General features: G+C 44.3%; 1 protein-coding gene across 3 annotated transcripts in view; it reads left to right on the forward strand.

Annotated features, from left to right (window-relative positions):
- The window catches only part of DOCK8 (dedicator of cytokinesis 8), a 201,939-nt gene that overhangs the window by 70,471 nt on the left and 108,780 nt on the right, over positions 1 to 22,688 (forward strand). For all 3 annotated transcript variants that reach the window (XM_032308620.1, XM_032308621.1, XM_032308622.1), the window contains 5 exons: positions 5,715 to 5,838; positions 10,936 to 11,148; positions 15,583 to 15,668; positions 19,742 to 19,808; positions 21,937 to 22,086. In XM_032308620.1, coding sequence (XP_032164511.1) covers positions 5,715 to 5,838; positions 10,936 to 11,148; positions 15,583 to 15,668; positions 19,742 to 19,808; positions 21,937 to 22,086 — 640 coding nt within the window. The remainder of the gene's footprint in view (positions 1 to 5,714; positions 5,839 to 10,935; positions 11,149 to 15,582; positions 15,669 to 19,741; positions 19,809 to 21,936; positions 22,087 to 22,688) is intronic.

A 22,688-nucleotide genomic window follows, 5' to 3' on the forward strand; every position in this document is an offset into this window, starting at 1 on the left:
TTCAGATGCACATGATTTTTGAGAGTATCCTCTTTAGGAAAATCCAGTAAGGGGATGAGGGAAGCAAGAAAGAGAAGCAGAAGGATTCAACTCAGGATAAGACCGCAGAAAAATTCTTGGCCAACATACAGGTGCCCTGGAGGGACCACAGTACAAAGTTTTCCCACTGTCCAGCTTTGAGGCAGGGTGTGGCAATATTGTACCCCTTTATCAGTCAGTCATTGCTCATAGCCACCGAGCCAACGTGGGAAGTTAGAGGGCTGGCAGGAAGAGGGAATCACTCTAGATGTCTAGATGTCTCTGGATATGAGAGCTCCTATGCTCACAGCAGCTACAGTAATGGATGCACAGCCTGGTAAATAGGACCCACTAACAGAATTATTACAATGCCAGACACTCAGTCTATTCTTCACCTTTTGTTTTGAAACAATCTCAAATACCCAGAAAACTTGCAAGTATAACACAAAGATCTTTTTCCCCTCCCCCAAACCATTTGATGGTAGGTTGCCAACCTAATTCTCCATTACCCCCAAATACTTTAGGGTGTAATCTCTACAAACAAGGACATTCTCCACCATAATTAGCATATAGCCATCACATTCAGGAAATTCACATTGATACATTATTACCATTTAATTCTCAGACCCTATTCAGCTTTCACTAAATGTCCCAAGAATGCCCTTTAGAGCAAGACAATCTAGTTGAAAGGCATGCATTGCATTTAGATGTCACATGCTTTTAGTATTATTTACTCTGGAACAGTTCCTGGATCTTTCTTTGACTTTTATGACCTTGAGATCACAGGGCAATTATTTTTTTAGACATAATAATCCTTCCATCTGGATTTGATGATTATAAAATGCCCAGTTCCTCACCAAACTTTCAGTTTATTTGTATCAGTATTGAATCATAGTTTCCTATTTTATTCAGTAAGTTTGAATCTAGTTCTGTGGTTTATTTTGATGCTCATATTGTCCTCACTTTGACCAGTGTGAATCCCTCCAACTGGTCCTTTTGTCTTTTTCACATGCCCTCAAACAGCCATTGAGCCCATCCTTGCTTTTGGTCACAAGGTATTCCAAGCTGCTCTAACAGTTTCCTTTCCTCACCCCTGGATTCAGTCATTTCTCCAAATAGATATGACTCCTTTTAAGTGGAAAGTGGTACTTAGAAGCCAAGCTGTAGGTGTTGAGTGTGCTCATTGCTATTAAAGTGTCACTCCTCCATGTCTTCTCAGTCAACAGTGGTAGGGAGTGTGTGTGTTTGTGTGTGTGTGTGTGCACACACGCACATGTGTTCTGAAAACCATGAGTTCATGTTGATACATGTAATTCCAACACGACATCAGAGTATTTGTTCCAATTTTCTTCCTTTCTATATTTTTATCCCTTCTCAGGTAGTGGAAAACATGACTCTTATTGTCCTTATGATGTTTATTTGATTAATCCTCTGATATGCAACCACCTCAACTCCCCATTCCACAGTCACCCTCCTCCCTAATATGCTGGCTCTGACACTAACACCCTGCGACAGGTACCATGGATGGGCACCATCCACGCTGTGTGGCTTGCCCTGCACTGATACCGAGTGCCAGGCCACCCCTCCATAGAGACACACTTGGCAGGCTGCCCCTCCAGGTGCATGCCTCTTTGTTCTATGCAGAATGTCTGCTCTGTTACCACATGCCAGGCTCTTCCAGGCGTGGGCGCCCCCCTCAGCCCAGGTGAGTTCTGATTCTCCATGCCAGGCAGCCCTTTTCTATGCATGTTCTCCTCCCCCTGTTTGGCCTTCAACTTCCCGTTTTGGGCTTCCTCACCTACTCCCCATCCTCAGGCATGGAGGATTGCCGTGTTCTGATGGCTTTAGTGCCAAATTGTATGGGAGGGATAGGAAAGAATGGGAAGTGAAGGAAGGAGAAGAAGATGTATGTGTATTTGTTTCCAGTCATCACACAGGCTTTCAAAATGAGCAGTGTTACTCCGCATTTCACCCTTGAGGAAACTGTGACTCAGAGCGATGAAATCACTTGCCTACGGTCTCATGGCCAGTATGTAAGGAGGCAGCATCTGAACCCTGATCCCAGCCTCTAGAGCCAAATTCTGTCCACTCCATACTTTCTCTCAAGACTTTGGTCTTTAAAATCTGTTTGGTCTTAGGGTGCCTGGGTGGCTCAGTTGGTTAAGCATCCAACTTTTCATTTCGGCTCAGGTCACCACCTCAGGGTCCTGGGATCAAGCCCCTGTCAGGCTTCTCATTCGGCAGAAGTCTTCTTCTCTCCTTCTCCCTCTGTCCCTCCCCCAGCTTGCACTCTCTCTCTCTCTTTCTCTGTCTAAAATTAACACATCTTTTCAAAAAATAAATAAAATATGTTTGGTCTTCGTGTGGTTCCCAAATATACAACAGTAGTGTCTGGAGAAAAGGAATGCAGTTCTCTTCAGAAGCAGTAGGTTTGTTCATTTTAAGAATAGATTTCCTACCACTTGGCCCACTTCCCTCTCTCTCTCTCTCGTCTGCAGAGAGGTTCAACAGGAGCAGGGCTTTATTTGGCTCAGTTGCCCACGTTGGGTAGCGAGGCTGCGGTTTCTGGTGGCCACTGTCACTCAGCAAGCAGCCTCACTACTTACCCAGTGGTGGTTTCTGCCTTCCATGGCTGGCACTTTTAAAATGAGTCATCTTTACCTCCTTACCACCCCTTATCCTCTCCCCCAGCCAGCTCTACCCCTGCTGCCACAAGGGAGCTTTGTGACTTTCTGAGACTTCAAAATGGGGAAGTAGATGCTAAATCTGGAACGAGGAAGGGAAGAAACATTTGCTCTGGTTTCAAACACACAACCATGAAAAACTTTAGTCTAAATGCTTTCCATCCCCAAAATGCTGAGGGCTGGTACATATAGAGAGTTAGCATATATCTATGTTGTGAACTTTTAACACTATTCTGTGACTCATTTTCTTAATGCCTATTTGTCAGTGTCTTTGGGGTTCATTTAAGTAACTCCAGAAAATGTTCAAACAATGGAAGACCAAAAAAGAAAGAAAGTATTTGCATAAAATAGCAAAAGAGCAAGAGCCAAATAAATTTGACTTCTCCCAGATCTAATTTCTTTGGAAGAAAACTGGTTTGAATGTTTCCAGATATAGTATATGAACTTTTTCCTCATAAAATCTTAAAGCTGGGCAAATAGAATTCACCTCGTGTTTATATGTCATTGATGAAGAAACAGAGGCACTGAGGAAAGTGACTGAGGGTGATGGGGGCAAGTACAGAGCTGTAATTGTGTGTGTGTGTGTATGTGTGTTGTTCACTTGTTAGTAAATACTTGGAAATAGGTGTACTTTGTAAGATAAGAAATAAAGCTAAGGCTGGTTGTCAGGACACACACGGTCTTAAGTTAGGCTGCTTCCTGATTTTTATTTCTGTGGCCCAAGCAGGTGGCCTGGTGAGGAGACATCTGACATTGAACCTTTGGTGTGTACAAGCCTGAAGGAAGGCCAAGGGCAGATACCAAAGTGTGAAAACAGTGTTTTAATTCACTGTTTGCATTCGATTTTAGAATTAATTCATTAATCAATTTTTAAAGGCGGGGAGGGGCAGAGCGAGTGGGGGAGGAGAAGTTGGGCCACGCCCAATGAGGAGCCCGAGTCGGGGCTTGATCTCACAACCTCGAGATCATGACCTGAGCAAAATCAGGAGTTGGACGTTAACCCACTGAGCCACCCAGGCGGCCCTAGAATTAATTTATAGTACTTAATTCCTTTGGGAAGTTTCCCCTTAAAACTGGATCCTTCAGGAAAAACAGGCACCGATTCAGTGTATTTTAATGACGAGAGTGATCTTAGGACACAGCTCACTAGTTACCACTACTTTGCGCTGGGTACTTTTTCCCCAAGATGTTATATTCCCTGTAGCCTTTTCTTTGAACTCTTGGAGAGAGTCCCAAAAGGCTATTTTATCCACTAGCAAAGCCGTCCATCCAGCGCACACATGCGTGTTGCTGGGGAAGTTTATGTGGATGAGAATCACTTTTAAAAAGCTAACATGTTCAAAAAAAAAAAAAAAGCTAGCAGGTTTATGAAATCCCATGTGGGGCTCTCTCTCAAAGGTCTCTGTTCATAGAAAATATTATAGTAGAAAATAAATTTCGAAAAAAAATAAATTTTGCTCACACATATATCTCTTCTTCTTAATACCGCCATTTGCACACTTAAAGCAACTGGAACCAACATAATTTTCTTAAATATTTTAAGTGGTTAACTACGTCTGGGGAATTGTTTGAAGGGGTCCCCCAAAATACTTTTTGCTAATTGATATTTATGAACAAGATGATATATTACATATTTGGTTGGGGTTTAGGAATTCTAAGCCTGAGATTATGCTGCATATTTCTCTTGAAATCTTTTCTCAGTGCTCACTCTCTTTTCCTTACTTGGAGTGTACCTCACTCATTTACTTACTTAGTTCAGTTCCCCGATTTGGCGTGCTGTACCCCAGCCCCGTGAATACAGGTTTGGGCTTAGGGCAGTACAAGCAGCCAGGAGACCCCAAAGATGACCATTTATAGCTGACGGTGACTCGGATTAGTCACCAAGCCCATCTTGCCCCTCGTTTGGGGGCCATTTCTTGTCTCCTTTTCTTCAAATTGCTTGTCTTGAGAGCACAGTAAAATCTAAGGACAGAGCTGGTTCTCCCTATAGACAACACTGGGACATCTCCTTTTTTTTCCCCCCCTTTAATTAACTTAATCAATGACAATTGATTGGATACCGAGTCTGTGCACAACCCAACACTTCGCCCTCCCAAAGAGTTATAAACTCCGTGTGTGAATCATTGAGAGTAGCGCTCCCACATCTCCTGCTCGATCTGTTTCCTGCTTGATCTGCCTAATAAATCCGTACTTATTTCATATCCTTTACCCACTCACGCAGGGGTTTTTCTAATAGCAGGAGAAATCAAGCCACATGGGCGTGTGGCTGTGCGGTTGACTTTGAGCCTCTTTTCCAAGAAGACCTTGAGTCATAAAAATGGGGAATAGGCACGTAGCTTTCTACAGTTGGTACCTGACAGCCTCTATCTGTTGCCTTTTTCACAATGGTCTAATTTCTTTCCCCAGTGACAGGGCTGGCCATTATCTCTGAAACCCTTTTCATAGCTACACAGTTTTGAAACCCTGCTTTGATGGCGTGCACGGGGTGGAGATTGAGACCGTTAGCGGAGATTTTCAGCCTGTCGGTCATTTATTTCTATTTTTTTCTTAACCATGTCCCGCCTTTCTAATTCACTGTGAAACACGCTGATGGGGACATTCAAAGTTTTCCTCTATTTTTAATCTTCAAACGATCTTTATTTGCTGCTCTGCACATTGCTAGATTTATTTCAGCCTCTTAACACTAGGGTCATAGTTAAGCATCAGCTTGGAGCCAAATAGCCCGCAGCTGAAATGACCACACCTCCGAAGTGGCATTTTCCCAGACCGTTCCTGCCTTTAATAAGGAGCCAGCCAGGAGGCCAGTCTGTATCTCATTACAGCAGAGCCTTGTATTAGGCCTGGTGCATAATTAGATGTGAGGAGTCACAATCGGCCCTCTCTTTGCAAGATTTCTCAGCGCCGCATCTGCTCCCAGCCATTACTTTTATTTTTAATCTAACGCGTTTGTACCTCTCTCTTTTTCTCTCTCTCCAAATTACGTAACAACAACAACAACATAAACAACAAAAGAAACCAAGGCAGTCCGGCGATCGGCAGCTTTAAAAAGTCTGGATCCCGAAGAGATTTTCACAAGACGCTGCAGAAACAGACCTTTGAGTCAGAGTCCTTGGAGGGCCGTGAACCAAGCACACAGGTATTTTCTAGCAACAAACATGGTTACCAGGTTACTGGGCTGTTCTGCCCAGGGCATGATGTTGGTGTTTGAACTAGAGAAAGGGCTGGAGTCAGAGAATGTCAGAGTAGGAAGAATGCTACTAGCTGACTTTTTTTTTTGTAAACCTGTTTGTAGCTGTAGAAGTTGGTGTTCAAATGAGAACCCGCAAGTTCAATAATGAAAATAGGTAGAATTGGAGGGGGGTGCCCTCCCCCCGTAACAATTCCTGAGGAGACACAGTGGGGCCTCTAAGGCAGGCTGAGGACTGAGTGAAAATCCACACTGAGGCCAGTCTGCCCGGTTTCTCTTCATGATTTTGCCACATATTAACTCTGTCGCCCCAGGCAGGATAATTAACCTTTCTGGGCTTCCTTCCCTGGAAGACAAGGATGATAATAAAGCCATCTCGTTTTATTTTAACTTTTACTTTTAGTTCGTCATTCCATTAAATTTTTTTGAGTTCATTTAAAAAATATATGTATGTAAGTGAGTTATATCATCTGTACATGACCTTTCAGAAGGGGAAAGGAGGAATGAGGAAATATTTACATGAAAAAGGAGTGTTGGGTATGGAGACCAGCTGGTGTAAAGGGGGTAGCGCCTTAGGAGAGCTGCTTGGCCGCCATCTTGGTCAACCATTGTTTGATCTTGGGGAAGTCACTTTACCACCTGAGTCCGCTCAGTGGGAAGCAATGGGCTGCAGAGGGTCTCTTCCAATTTTGAATCTCAGCTCTCTGACTTTGACATTAGTTTTGTTTGCAAATTTAAACCCTTTGGGGAAAAAATGGAAACAGCTGAGCTAACGAGGCAAAGTCGTGTTTTGAATCTGATACACTATGTTGGATATATTTGAGTGATTGCTCTAGAAAAGGACAGCCATGGTTAACTGGAAAGTTTGAGAACTCAGGCAGAGGTTCTGTGGAGGGGTAGTTGAGCATATATACTGTGTGTGTCTGTTAAAACCACACAGCCACTGAAACCTTAGAAGAGAATGTTGAAACTATGGGAAGTACTAATATGTTAACCCAAAATCAAGAATCCAACTCTTGAATTTGGTAGGAAAGGCATGCCTACAGTAATATAGAGGGCAGTATCTTTGGGTACTAGGACTCTTGTGTCTTCTTAAAAAGTATTCTTTTCTCAATTTTATACAGTTTCTCTAACAAGTACTTATTAATTATTCAGGGGAAGCTGTCTTTCTTTAAAGCTTTTTTTTTTTTTTTACTTATTTTAGAGAGAGAGAGAGAGTGAGAGAGAGAGAGAGCATATTCATGTGAGGGAGGGAGCAGCAGACGGAGAGGGAGAGGGAGAGAATCTCAAGCAGACTCCCCCACTGAATGTGAGTCCTCACTTAGGGCTTGATCTCATGACCCTGAGATCATGATTAGAGCTGAAACCAAGAGTCAGATGCTTAACCTACTAGCCACCCAGGCGCCCGAAGGGAAGTGAACTGTCTTAGTCAACTTGAGCTGAATAATAGAGTACAATAGACTGGGGTCGCTAAAACACGAGACATTTATTTCTCATAGTTCAGAGGTGGGAAGTTCCAAGATCAAGGTGTCAGTGATTTCATTTCTGGTAAGAGTCCTCTTGCTGGTTTGCAGACACCTTGTTGTATCACCACACAGTGGAGACTGAAAGAAAACAAACTTTCTCATATCTCTTATAAGGGCACTAATTCTATTCACGAAGGCCCCATCTTTATGACCTGATCACTTCCCAAAGGCCCTACCTCCCATTAGCCTGTTAGGCAGTAGGATTTCGACACATGAATATTTCAGGGACACAAATGTTCAAGTCCATAACACCGGTCACAATGACACCAAATAGTAACTAACACATGGGGTTGTTTGAGTATTAAATGAGTTAATATGTGTTAAGTATTTAGGTCAAGCCTGCTCATCCTTAGTGGCCATACCTTCTAAGTAAAATAAACCAGTCATGAAAGAACATAAATTATATAATTCCACTTGTGTGAGGTCCCTAGAGTCCCTCAGTCCTAGAGGTCCCTCAGATTCCTAGAGACCAAACATAGACTGGTGGTTGTCAGGACTGTTGGGAGTGGGAGGAATGGACATTATCTTGTAATGGGTACAGACTGTAGTACAAATGGGTACCAACAGAAAGAATTGTGGATGGTGGTTTGCACAACAGTGTGAATGTCCTTCACCCTACGAGCTGTACTCTAGAAAGGATGAAGATGGAAAATTTTACATTCTGTATATTTTACCACAATTAAAAAATTTTTAAAGAAAGCCAGGGCTCTATTCCAACTTGTCCATTTTATAAATAGGAAAAATAAAACAAAGGGGAAGAAATTTGTTCAAGTTTTATAGAGCATCTTCTGAAATTTAAAACACGTATGGAGTTTTAAGCTTTTAGGCTCTCCCATTATAAGCATCTCACCACGCTGAATGGTAAATGACTAGAGAGTTTTACAATAATACCTATTTTCCAACAGTGTGGTCTCTACCGCCCAGCTGACTACTTAATCCGAGCCCTGCAGAGGAATCAGCCATCAGTTCCAGGGCTGAATATGATGGGCTTCCTGAAGCATGGGACATCTGCACTCTGTAGATTTTTAAGGGATTTTTCATTGGGAATTTTGACTAAATTCAGTTTTTATTTTATATCATGAGCAACTGAATTTTTCCTTGTTTTGGTCAGACAGAAGCCACACCAGGTATCTCAACAAAGGAAATATAATATAAGGAATTGGTTAACCAGTGTGGGAAGACCGAGAGAACCAAATGGGAGAATTCAGGTCCTACAGAAATAAGAGCTGGAAACAGCAGGCCATCCTGCGGCTAGGGCCCAGAGCAGAGGCTCTAAATCTGGATCTTTATCGCAATCCCCTGGAGGGCTTGCTTGAACCCACAGGGCCACGCCCCACCCCAGAATTTCTCATTCAGTAGGTCCGGGTGGTGCTTGATAATTTGCACTTCTAATTAGCGTTTCCCAGGAGATGCTGAGGCTACTAGTCCCAAGACCACACTTGGAAACCACGGGTCTGGTGGGAAGAGTTTGGAGTTATCAGAACCTAGAAGCTCGGAAGATCCTTAGAGTGAGGATTCCAGTCTCTGAGGAGAGGGCCAGACCTAGCTAGAGGCCGTGTCTTGGGAATCTCAGAGGAAATACTCCACGGGGTCTGGGAGTTTGGACTTGGACCGCTTAGGAGAAGGGCCTAAGGAGGTAAGATGAGGATGGTTCTGGAAGCGTCCAAACTCGCTGGAGGCCAGAGCCCACTGCCACGACCAAGGTTCCAGGAGCCGCAAGTTCCTTCTCCCTCTTCCGGCCATCCAGGCTCCCTCTAGCGCCCCCTACTGGCAGAACCCAAAAGGAGAGGTGGCAAAGCAGAAATGTGACTTGCTGAGGACCAGGCCCAGCATCACAGAGCTGAGTATAAACTTTGGAACAGAGAGCAATGGGTAAATGACCATCACCCCATGAAGCACCCTCATCTGGCATGCTAACAGCACTCCATTAAGTCATCAGCTAGGTTGTAGAGCCAAGTTACACAAACATGGTTTGTGTTTAAGGGTTAGACTAATACTTATTGTGCAGAGATGCTCAGACTGTGAGACAACCGGCAACACCTTCCATGTCACTCCCATTCTGGGCACCTTCTGAGTGGAACGGGGAGGCCAAGTTCCTGAATGTACGGAAGTTCAGTCCGTGTATGGTGCACCTCCGTGGTACATACATATTCCATAAAAATTAGAGGATATTATGGATAATACTGAATACCTTCCCTTTTCATATTAACAATACACTGTGCTGTGATCACCTTTCTTGTCCAGGGATACATGTTTACTTGGGTTTTAGATGAAAGTTCCCAAATCTTTGAATGCTACTTCTTTGGGGAGATATTTAGACACTTTCTATTATTTTGATACTACAATGTTCCAGAGATGCTGTTGTCCTCACAATCCTTGCTCACTTGTCCATCATATCCTTGGGATGAATTCTGGAGATGATCTCTATTGACATCCTTTCAAAGAAACTTGGTAAATTCAATTCATTTTCCCAAAGTCCTCATCAGTTCTAAGCCAAAAAAATCAGTGATTAAAGTACTAATATTAATTATTGCTAGCACATTCAGTTAGGTAACATTTATGATTGAACATTTATGATTGATCTACCTTTTTTAAGGTAGATGGATGTCACAGGAAGGATATTTTATAGAGAAATTACGTAGTGACACATCCATTTAGTAGAACTTGAGAACATTTTACCATTAATTTTATAGTTATTTATAACAGTTCATCTATATTCTTATGATATATCGCTGATTGTGGTTATATAGTCTTTGCCAAGTCTTTGGTTGGGTTTGCCATTCCCCATTACCGGAACATTCCTAACGGAATAAAGCATCCGCTTTGTGAAAGCTTTCAGACTCTTTTTTTCAAAAACACTGTGGCTAAAAGAGGATGCCCTTTGAATAGCAAAGGGCTTTTCTGCTTTTTGTTCTGGTGCTTTTTCCTATAACTGCTATGAAAGTCCTGCAGAAGAATATTCCCAGCCCCACATCCCAGTCTTCAGAAGCATAATATTCAGTCTGAGAATTTCTGGAAGGTTTCATTGGGAAGGCTCCTCTCGGGTCATCTTATTTTCTAGTTTCGACTAGAAACTAGGAAATTCTGAAATTGAGATTAGGATGAGGTCCCTGCACACCCCAGTCCAGACTTTTCTCTGTTCAGCCTCTTCCAGTTGTGTCCTGCCCAAGCATGGGACATGAGCGACGTGCCCCAGAGATTCAGCTCCCCCCCTCCAGAAGACAACATGCCCCAAACAGATAGGAACACAGTGCTGTTTCTCAGACCTCTCCTCAAGGACCGGTTTATCCACATCCGAGGAGTAATTACCTGCTTCCAGGTGGGAAGGAGACATTTAATTTTAGGATATTCAGGCCAGGAAGCAAAGCTGTGGTTTTTGTCAGACCCCCCGGTTTGCTCAGAAGCCACTTGAGGCCCGATCCTCAGTCCTACGTGGGTGCAGGGGCGAGACCAGCCGGGTTCTCGCATTCTCATTTTGGACCCACCGTCTCCCTCTCACACGATGGGTCTCTTCCCGCAGGCGCGTCCCCGCCACTTAAACGTGCTGTGCGATGTGACCGGGAAAGGGCCCCTCACCGCCTGCGGCTTCGACCTCCGCAGCCTGCCGCCTGACCCGCGGCTGGAGAACCTCCTGCAGCAGGTGAGCGCCGAGGACTTCGAGAAGCAGAATGAAGAGGCCCGGAGGACCAACCGGCAGGCCGAGCTCTTTGCCCTGTACCCGTCGGTGGACGAGGTGAGTGCGACCCTCCCCGTGCTGGAGAGCTTCAGGGAGGAAGCTGAGTCTCCAGGAGAATATTATCTAGTCATGACCAGATAGCCCTGTCCGGATGCTTCGTTGTATGCTTTCTGGGCCGTTGTCTTCCCTAGGACAGGCCTGTGGAATAGCCGTCAGTTACTAATCAGTCCTGCCAAGAGATTCCAGTGATAACAACCAGGATTTTCATTGCTCTCTACAAAACACTTTCACTGACTTTTGTCTCTTTTCATCCTCCCAACATTTCAAGGGTCTGCAGGTAGTGACCTCACTCGGTGAGTCCAACCATTCAGTTATTTGGGGGTCTGTTTTGGGGTTGAACCCAGCAAGACGTGCGCTACTTGAACTTTGATATTCTCAAGTGTTAAGATCTTTGTAAAAAATAATCTCTATGAACAACCTGAAGGGAATTGCTTTGAAAACATTCCAGCCTAAAAGAACATACCTGTGTTCTTCTTCTTTTTTTTTTTTTTTTTTTTAAGATTTTATCTATTTACTTGACAGAGATCACAAGTAGGCAGAGAGGCAAGCAGAGAGAGAGGAAGGGAAGCAGGCTCCCCACTGAGTAGAGAGCCTGGGCTCGATCCCAGGACCCTGGGATCATGACCTGAGCCAAAGACAGAGGCTTTACCCACTGAGCCACCCAGGTGCCCCCATACCTGTGCTCTTAACGCATGAACTTCAGGGTCCCAGTTGCCCACTTTTTTCCATGTTGGAGCTGACCGAGGACAGTGCGATCACTTAGGCTTTGCCTTGTGGTCTCTCTCTGGGGTACTTCAGATAGCTAGCATGGGAAATGACCGTGACTCCAGTCTGTTTAGTATTCTCATACTTAATAGAAGGCTCTGTGCCTTTCCTCTATCTGTCAGAATGTCTATACTTCTGGTTCTTACCAAAACTGGTGACAGCAGCAGCTCTGCTTTTCGAATTTTATTGAAAGCGCAGTTGCAGGATCCACAATTTGGGGGCATTTTTGCCCAAGGGATAAACCATCATCCCTGCCTCTAAATGTTAGAAATTTAATTTTCGGATCTAACAGGAAGACCATTAGGAAGCAGGCTTCTTAAACCTTGAGAAGCCCCCACCCCTGGGCGTTGTGTTTGGTGACTTGCCCTGGGATGAGCTTACTGTTACTGTTGGTCAAAAAAAAATCCTAGTAAGGGAGGCAGCAGTCACGAGATGTGACGTGATGTCCACTGTGCAAATATTATCGAGGACACAGACCTCCTCCTCATCCAGCACCTGCTTCATTGAGGATCCAGAGGGAAATTGTCTCTCAAGCCTACAGACAGAGAAGAAGTTGCATCCACTGGGGAAGCAGGAACACTTAGACGACTGTGCACAGCTTCTTCTTAAGTCTTTACTTTAGGTCAAATTTCTGTTTGCAGCTACTAAATCTAGTGGCTTACTTACTGGCATTTACTTGTCCTTTGTTCCTTCCTTCCTTCTTTCTCCTTATATTCCAGCCACCTTGGTTTTCTGACCTACTTATTTCATTTGCAGTGGCCTCAAATCCTTTTCTGAATGAGGCAGGTTAAAAATAAACATGAATAATCTGGGCAGTGTTATCGCCGCCATTCTTCAGATCGCAGAGTAAGAGTCAGGAAGGTTAAGTATCTTGTTCAAGATTCAACAGGCAAATTAAAATACAGAATGGGCATCCCAGCCCCGTAACCCCAACCTTTATAGTTGCCTGTTTATGTTTCTACATGGGACTGCCTTGTGTGTGAGCCCACCGAATTGAAATCCAAAGATGATATAAGCAACCACGTTGTGTATCATACCTTTTCAGTTTCCATAGAAATTTGATTTTTTTTTTTTTTTTTACCAACTTTGTCAAGAAGTAGTAACCGGATAGGTTTGATTTCTACTTACATTCCGTCTCCTCCCAGTTCCATGGTGGAGGTGACTGTAGGTCAGAAACTGTCCCCACGTGGATGCCAGGAGAGAGAACACAACTAAGGAGTGAGGAGGACATGTCCAGTGGGATGTTCGCTCACTCAAGTCCCTGCTGGGGGACTAAATGAGAGGGTGTCCAGTCTTGCACTGATTACAAAAGGAATCACGGACTCTGAGGAAAGAACTTTGTTTTTTTATGGTCTCTGGAACAAACTCGATTAGGACTGAAAGTTATGGTCTAGAAGAGGTCCTAGGTATGCTTTATTGAGTGGAGAGGAATGCTTTGTAATGATTGTGCCAATTATTTGTAAATTGCTATGTCTGAAATGCTGAAGGGCCCCTCTACCAGCCTTTCATATTCTGAAGCTCATACACACAGAAATTGCATTTGTCCTTGTAATTTGAACTTCCTCCAAAGATGGTCCTGCGGAAGAAAGGAAAATTCAGGCTACCTTGAAGTGATCACCCCTGCTGAATTTTTTTTTGGAAACACATTAATGAAACTATTTAGTATTACCATGAGTTTATTTCCTGGCGAGGAGAATGAGAAGAGAGGTAAACTATTCTATCCAAGTTATGACTGAGCCTACAGGAGAGGTAAAAGGAGAACATAACCACCAAGCCTCTGTGAGGTGACGTCTTCCCCTGATTCACTCTCGGTTCTGTGAAAGGCCTCCTGTGTATTGGTCCCTACAAAGATGCCCCTGTCCTCGGGATCACAGAAGAATTTGCATTCAATCTCCCTAGGCTGTAAGTGACAGAACCCAACTAAAAATCAATTATGAAAAAAAATGGTGGTGGGGGATGAGATTTATCCATTCACATAATGCCAGCACAGGCGGCGGATGGAGTGTAGGCCTCGGGGTCTCCTGCGTCAACTGAGAGAGGGACATCTCTCCTACTGTCTTTGTCTTTCTCTCTCGCTATCTCTCTCCCTCCCGTTCTGTCTCTGCCTCTCTCTAAATATATATATGTACACACACACACACACACACACACACACACACTCAGGAAAGTAAAACTACAGACATCCACTTAAAAGTTTGTATTTGCTCTTCTCCTTCTCTGGAAACTAGTTCCAATTTCAGATAACTATAAAGGCTCAAGAAACACATATGGATTAGAAGAGACTTAGGAAATGCATCAATATGTAGACCCTGTTTGGATCATGATTTAACAAACTGCAAATAAAAAAAATGGAGAGGGGGAAATTTGGAACTGACTGTTTAATATCAATAAGAAATTTAACTGTTTAGTAACAATAAGAAATTTAGTAATAATAAGAAATAAGAATAAGAAATAAGTAATAATAAGAAATTATATCATGATATTAATCATGATATTATGTATCATGATTCTAAAAAGGCACAGCTGTGATATCATGAGATATAATGTGCCTCCTTGGAAACAAGCCCAGCCCTTCCACTGGACAGGATGGCCAGCAGGATTGGGCCTTGGAGAATAGAGTTTAGAGTAGGTGTGACTTAATCACTCTGTGTCACCAAACCGGGTATAGAGTTATCAGGAAGGCAATTCTATTGCTATTTCTAAAAATGTTACCATTGCTGTCGGGTATCTGGGAGGAGCTCCCATGCTTTATAGCCCAGGAAAACTTTATTAGCCCTGACTACATTCTTTGGAGCCTTGTAAGCTACAGACCACCAGTGTTGGGATAGTCTATGACAAGGGCAGGAATTCAAGTTTTCAGGACTTGGCACTGTTACCTTTGCATGCATGAAAATAATTAAGATCCCGTGATAGTTCAGGTTTGAATGTGAAAAGTTTCCTTAGGGACATGGTGTTTCTCTTTAAGTCTTGAGTCCCAATGCAGTAAAATAGAGTCCCAAATGTGGTTAGTGGAAAAAAAAAAAAAAGGTGCATTTACCATTACTAAGTTGTTACTCATGTGTCATTACTAAGTTTCCTGTACTTAGAACTTCAGCAAGCTCTACCTGGATACGCATGTGTAGAATCTATATGTTTAGTCTCAAATCTGTTTAAGAAAATGGTCAGCTAGAAAGACACTCTCTTATGAGTATAGATGGTTTACATACAGCCTCCTGTGAGCTGTTCTGACTCAGGGTTCAAATATGAAACTCACTTTTTACTAGAAGAACTTGGCAGGAAAAAAGTTCTGAATGGGGACTTAGAGCAGCCAAAAAAAAAAAAAAAAAGCAGTCCACCACACCAACAATAGGTGTAATATTTTGCAGTGCCGTCTGGTGGATGTTACTCAGTCCTATTCGTGTTCCAATTTCCTTCCTTCCTCTCTGTCTCTTTGTCTCCAATGCCTTGCCTTCCTAAAGGGGAAATTGTTTGCGGTCAGCGTTGACTTCGAAGCTCGAGACTGAATAACAAACCCTCTTATAAAAGGCAAAGTGTTATCTGTCTGTTAGACATAAGGCCAATGCAGGTTGAGCGCTGGGCAGCAGCCTTCCCTTCCCTGGACTCACGCCCGCCGGAACCCCTCATGGAAATTCACTTATGATTTCTTCGCCATGTGATTCATAATAGGAGGATGCTGTGGAAATACGTCCGGTGCCAGAATGTCCAAAGGAACATCTGGGCAACAGAATACTGGTCAAGGTGCTGACCCTGAAGTAAGTCTCAGCAAACATACTAACCACTGCACGGAGCTGATCTTGCCTTTTACAGACAAGCTGCGTCTGTAGGGACGGAGCTCGAATGGGGAGGGCCGTGGGGCACCCTTGTAACCGTGTGCGGCTGTGACATGATGGGAGAAGCAGCATTTGGAGTCAGCTAGACCCCGATTCTAACTCTCCCAAGATTCTAATTCTCCCAGTGGTCCCTCCTGTGTCATAGCGAAGGCACACCCTGAAGGGAGTCATGGAAGGGAACTGAGAGAAACAGAAGGAACAGGGAAAGCTGGGCAGGGGAAAAAAACAAAACAAAACACCTGAAAAGGAGTGAATGGTGTACTTGAGTCCACTCTGACTAACTCATGAGTGCCGGTGGTGAGTTTCTCTTCCCAGCTCTGTGTCTAGTGACTTCCCCTCCGTCCTCACTTGAAATTGGCCACGGTAGGATATTTGCAACATAGAAATGAGAAAATGCTACAAATCAGAGCTTTTTTTCTCCCCCCACAGAGACTTGTTTGTTGATTATTGAAACAGCGTTAAATGCTACTAAAACCCAGTCTCCATGCCGGGGACCTCAGAGGACCAGAGAGCAGTGTGAACTCCAGCAAACCATTTTAAGGGAGTCCCCACTGCTAGCAAGGGCCAGTTCTTACCATCTAAGGATACAAGCCCATTGTGGCCAGCTGTCTGTTCTGTTTTTGTTTTTGCTTTTTCAAAAGAAGCAGGAAATTCAGATTTTTCTGCATGATTTCCTGACTTCTTACATACCTTCTCATTTCCTTTTTAAATATCCTACAACCTCATGTCTGCCATCTGGATTCACCTGGTGGGCCAACTGTTTGCCACATCTACTTTATAGCAATTACCTCTAATTTTTTTTTTGATGGTTTACTTTTAGAGTAGGAGAAAGTCTGCTGTCCTTTGTTGACGTGTATTAATTTGATATGTGCAGATCAAAATATTACATACATTATTGAATACACATAAATGAAAAATTGAAATGTATGAACTAATAAATCACAGTAAATCCAGCACACAAACAGATTGTTGCATATCTAGTTGGAAGGGTTTGCATGCCTCTCTTGCAGACGTCTACTTTGGAGAATTCTTCCAACTTCAAATCACAGACTTCAAATCACAGACTCTGGAAAATATTCAGTTGTAAAATGCTCTATCTAGGCAACAGTATAAGCATATTATATTTTCATACCCCAGTAGGAGGGTCATTCATCTGCTGAAGTCACTTCATGGCCCCTCAAATAGCACCTGGTTTGCAGTTAGGGCACCTGGATCCTGGACTCAAGGCTGTATTTCAACCCTGGGAGCTTCTCTGGGTGTTTTAGCTCTTAGGGATAAATGATGTTGTTCCGCCAGGCATTCTTGAAGTTCCTACTTGCCCTAAACTTCCGTGATTCTAATGAACAGTTTCCCCAGATCCTCTCCTGAGAACACAAGCAGGCGGAGCTGCTCACCGGGTCGTGGGGGCTCCCTTGATGTGGTAACCCCTCCCCCCAGCCAGCTCTACCCAGCGGTGGGGGAGGGGAGTGAGGGCCTTTTGTCTTATACAGGGAGATGAGCAGCTCATAAAAGAGCTCTCTGGCAAGTCTGGGCTACACAAGGCAACCTCTAGCCCTTGCAGGCCAACCCGGAAGTGGGAGTCGGCTGGCCCTTGAGCAGGGGGACTGAGTGGAAGTGACCGCTGGTCTCCTCTGCGTTGCTCAGGAAGCCCCCTGTTGTCCGAGGCATTCACCCACCCCCACAGGATGCACATCAGGCCCCTGGTAGGTGCAGTAACTGTGCTCTTCAGGATTGGAGGAATGCTCCCTCCTGATGTCACTATGCCACGGAGCCTTCCAGATCCTTCTAATAAATAAAAAGCAGCAGTTCTCACAGGTGGGAAAACATGACCACTAAGACAGACACATATTATGAGAACAAAACAAAAAAAAAAAACAACAACAAATAGAGCCATTTGGATTTCTCTTAATGATAATTGTCAGTTTTCTGGCAATGTTTTTCCCCATTGTCAAAGCAGGAATCAGGTAGAATTGAGGTGCACTTGGCCCACTCAAGTGTCTTAAATAGTGTCCGTATCAACATACATCTGTAAGAGGAGCGATGTACCAAAGAGACTGTCCCACTTATAACTACTCCAAATAAACCGTATTAAAAAAAAAAAAAAAAAAAAAGCAAGTTCTTATAAGTAAACCTACAGTGTCAAAATTATGAATAGTAAAAATGTAATGGTAGTGTTAAAGACCCCCATTTCCCCATTGACACGGACATGCAGTATTCTGTTTTGACCACTACAGATTTTATCAGCTTGGGAATTTTTCAGAATCTGTTGAGATCTCTAACTGTCACTGTTTTGCTTTCGAGAAACATGTAAAGCCTCAAGCATGTAGAAAGAATCAGGCTGGTGTAGAATCTGCAAATGTTTGTAGCACCTAGAAAAAAAAAAAAAGAGGGTGGCAACAAAGTATTTTTCTCTTTTGCATTTAATGTGCAAAAATCTTTAATAAAAGATTTAATGCTATCTTATGTACAGTAACCTCAGTTCAAGGAGTCTCCTTGCTGGTGAAACTCAGTGCATCATTAAGTTTACTCAGATAGATTGACTGATTGATTGATTTAAATTTTATTTATTTATTTGAGAGAGAAAATAAGCAGGGGGAATGGAGGGAGGGAGAGAGAGAGAGAAGCAGACTTCTGGCTGAGCAAGAAGCCTGATGCAGGCTCCCCAGGACCTGGAGATCATGACCTGAGCTGCCCAGGTGCCCCCCCCCAGCCCCCGAGCGTGTTTTAAATGCAGATTTTGGGAGACCTTGCACCATCCTTCCCTCTAAGAGATTATGGTTCACTGGACCTCAAGGGGGACAAAGAAACCTACATTTTGATAAACTTCTCATTTGCCTCAAAATTTAAGTTTCTGGGGACTACCCTTGGAGATACACCTGTAGGAAGAAAAACCTCAGGTTCTGTGATCAGAAAAGGCTGGGCTCTTTTCAGGGATGCCTGGATGGCACAGTTGGTTGAGCGTTCGATTCTTGGTTTGGGCTCAGTTCATAATCTCGGAGTCATGAGATCGAGCCCCATAATGGGCTCTGGGCTCAGCATGGAGTCTGCTTGAGTTTCTCTCTCCCTCTGCCTCTCCCACTCATTCTCTCTCTCAAATAAATAAATAAATCTTAAAAAAAATAATAATAAGGTTACCCAGCAATAAAGCCATCCTCTCACACATGCCTTGAAACAAAATTTGGCCTAATTTCCATGGCTTCTGACATAATGGTGGTCCAGGGCCTGGTTCCTGGTATACTCAGGTAGCAGGATCCTAAATCACGGGTTGTTAGCCTGAGAAGCTTGGAACGTGTTCATCTGTGCTTCTTGTGTCTTCCGTAACACGTGGAAGGAATTATGCTCTGGGTATGCGGTCTCCTCAAACCCACCATTTCAAGGGGAATGGGCGGTTAGGGCTGACATGCTTCTAGCTCTCACTGGGTCCCCACAGCTCAGTGTTTATCGGCACTGCTCTGCTCCTGCCCCAGCAACTCAGCAGCTCCCCAGACAGAGAAATTAGGAAAGACCAGACATTCGCCCACACGAATGGTCCCACTATAAATTTATGCAAAAGCAGCAGAACTTTATTTAACTCTGAAATGCCTTGTCCCTTAGAATTGAATAAGAGGGATTCTTACCCTAGTAGTAAAGGGTAAACTGGGAATAAAACCTTTGACTAAGCAGAGGCTTTACCATTAGAAAACACAGCACCCACAATGGTAAGTAGAGCCATATTGGATCCCACTGTGGTGCCATTCTGCCCTCTGTCTCTTGCATTGCCCCCAACAAGTACTTTTTAGGAGAAGGTGCCATCCAGCCCAGTCTCCCATGACTGGGCAATTTCCACCAACCTCCGTCTTTCTCCACTAATACCCCAGTATGAGTCTCATCTGTGTGGAATTATCCAAATATTTTGGAGGAATGGCAAACATGTTTAAGCAGTTTATAGAGCTCAGCACTTTCAGCAAATTCAAAATCATCTAAATTAAAATGATATTTTTTTCTTTCTCTGACAGGTTTGAGATTGAAATTGAGCCTCTGTTTGCCAGCATTGCCCTCTATGATGTTAAAGAAAGGAAAAAGGTAAGGAAACAAAGAACATCCCATCCTGGGGGGCACACTATTGCTCATGATTTGGGGGGGGGGGTGCGTGTTTTTCAGATCTCACTTCTCTGCAGCAAAAACACATCAGATTTGAAAGTAGATGACCTTTGACACATCTGGTCCTACTGCCCTGGCAGTTTTTGCAGGATTGATCTGGCAATGTTAGTCATTTATGTTCTTCGAAGAATCTTGAAGGGAAAGCCTGCTGGAGGTAGTGGCCTGTTTAGGATCGAGAGACCAAAGAAATAGCAGCATATGGGATGACACATAAACAAGGCAATTTAAACACATTTTTGACAAGTTCGGATATATATGTAATGTCACCTCTGTTTGGGAGTTTTTGCACTGTGAGATAATCTCATCACAGATGGTGAGGACCATGAGATGAAGACCTCACTGAATGTGATGTCCTTTTAATGAAAGAGATTTTGAGTACCTCAGCCTCTTCTCCAGGAGAGTTTTACTGTTTAGTCACTTTGTGAACCCCGGAGGAGGACAAAAACAACCCAGCCACAAAGGATGCTGTTGCCCCTTTGACCTGTAACCTCTCTGTATTTAAGGAAGTGTGTATCTCTTGGATAAATGTTCATAACAGCTGAGATGTACATCAGCTCGGGTAGGTTTACTGCTAAAACTGCTAACCCCTAAATTCCAAAGTGTAAGGTAGTAACTGTCCCACCTGAGCGGGTGTCAGAGATCCCCTGGAGGACTTTGACGTCTCAGATGCTGGGCTCCCGTCAGAGCGTTGGACTCCAGAGGTCCGGGGGAGCCTGAGAATCTGCATTTCTAACAGCTTCCTTGGTGATGCTGAAGCTGCTGGGCAGGGGACCACATTTGGAGAACTTCTGGTTTAAAAAAGAAGTTTCTGTCTTGGTTTCTTAGCAATCCAGGGTGGCGTGGGGTGGGTGCTAGCTCAGCAGAGGTCTGCTGCCCTGTCGTTCTAGAACCCCTGCTGGCAGAGCTCCACCATCTTCGGTATGCACCCTCCCTAAGCCTTGTCCCTGGCACTGTACTCCCCAAAAAGGGGAAAGATGGGTGGGGGAGGGCTGGAAGTGTTTCGTTTGTTGGTTTGTTGAAGTGCAGGGGGCATACACTCTTATACTAGTTTTGAGTATACGGTGCAGGGATTTGACAGTTCTATACAGTCGACAACACTCACCCCCTTACCTGTTGTTACCAGCTGGGTGACTCAGCCCCTGTGCTCACAGCTCATTGGAAAGAACCTAGTCACATGCTCACTCCACCTGCAAAGGATGCTGGTAAATGTAGTTTCTGCCGAGCAGCTAGTTCTCAGCTACGACTCTTAGCGGTGAAAGGGAGACCCGACTACCCAGTGGCTCTTAACTAACACGGCACTGGCGAGCCCGGCAGCACGTGGCCTGCCCTGCTCTTGCTCAGAATCTCGAATGGGACCTCGCCACCTGCGACATGAGAAACACTCTTGAACTTCCATTCCTGGCTTCCTTCCTGGGTTAGCCAGTGAGAGTCAAGCTAGTGTCCTCGCTGTGAGCGACCCTCGCTGTGAGCGACCCTGTGGCTCTGCGTGCTCTGAGACCTTTCTCAGGCTTCTCTGTGCAGGGCTCTCTCCCCAGTGAACCGTCACTCTCCAGCTCTGCCCATCTGTCCCTATCCAGGGACCCTCCGTGTCACATGCCTCCTGATCGCCGTCCCTCCACTGGATGTGACCTCCCACCCTCTGGAGCGTCCCCTGTGCTCTTCCGTGCGAGTGCGGTCCCTTATCTCTAGCTCCTACTAGTAAATGGCAAAATTGCCTTTTTCCTCATTCTTGACTGTAAACTGACTGGGGTGGGTGTGGGGCAGAGACAATGTCTTGTGTTTCTTTGCCGCGGTGCCCAACGCATCATTGGTATTCAGGAAATACGGGTGGGATAATAAAAATGCAGATGTTTTGAGGAACATCTCTCCAACAGCTCCAAGACATCTAGAAATTGCGACAAAATGCGTATCAGATTTTTCCCCCACTCCTGGTCATAAAGACCCTTATCCTTGCGGCAACATCTCTTCGTGGCTTCCTTACCCTTTACACACACGTAGACCAGAAGAACAGCAGAGGTGACTTCTTCTTTGCCTTGCTCCTTGTTTACAGATCTCCGAAAATTTTCACTGTGACCTGAACTCTGACCAGTTCAAAGGCTTCCTGCGTGCTTACACGCCCTCCGTGGCCCCCTCAAGTCAGGCGAGATCAGCAGTCTTCTCCGTCACCTACCCATCCTCCGACATCTACCTGGTAGTCAAGGTAATTGAACGCAGGCTGGCTTGCACATTCTGCATTCGGAAGCTCTCCTCATTGCCTTATTCCCAGAGCATGTTTGCGGAAGAGAGGTCAGAACGGGTCCACATGTTCTCCGAGAGAGTCACTTTGTTCATTTTGTTTCATGTTCAACTGACCCCTTTTCCTTTCCAAGCAAATCCTGTATCTGAAGCTAGCACAGCTCTGGGTTTGGGAGTCATACACTCTTGGTTTTGAATCCCCGCTTTGAAACTTTGTAGCTATAGGACTTAGGGTGATTATCTAACCTTGCCAAGACTTCGTTTCCTTTTGTATAAAGTGGAGGTTATAATACTGGCCTCAGTGGGCAGTTGTGATCGTAGAAGAAAGCCGGGCCCATTACAGGCTTTATTCCTCCTACCCTCAGTGGCCCTGTTCTGGGAGGCTACTGTGGAGGAAGTCTTGGAGAGAGTTCCCTAATACTGTTCATGTTCTTCTAGACACCTGTAGAGAAATGTTCCCAAGTCCAGGCTTTGACAATTTAAGGTGTGGCCTGTGGTTTCCAAATTTCACTCTCCCTTTGTATCACCATGTCACAGACTATGACTTTGTACAGTACAACTCAAAAT

The sequence above is a fragment of the Mustela erminea genome, chromosome 12 (assembly GCF_009829155.1).
Source record: "Mustela erminea isolate mMusErm1 chromosome 12, mMusErm1.Pri, whole genome shotgun sequence".
NCBI lineage: Eukaryota > Metazoa > Chordata > Mammalia > Carnivora > Mustelidae > Mustela > Mustela erminea.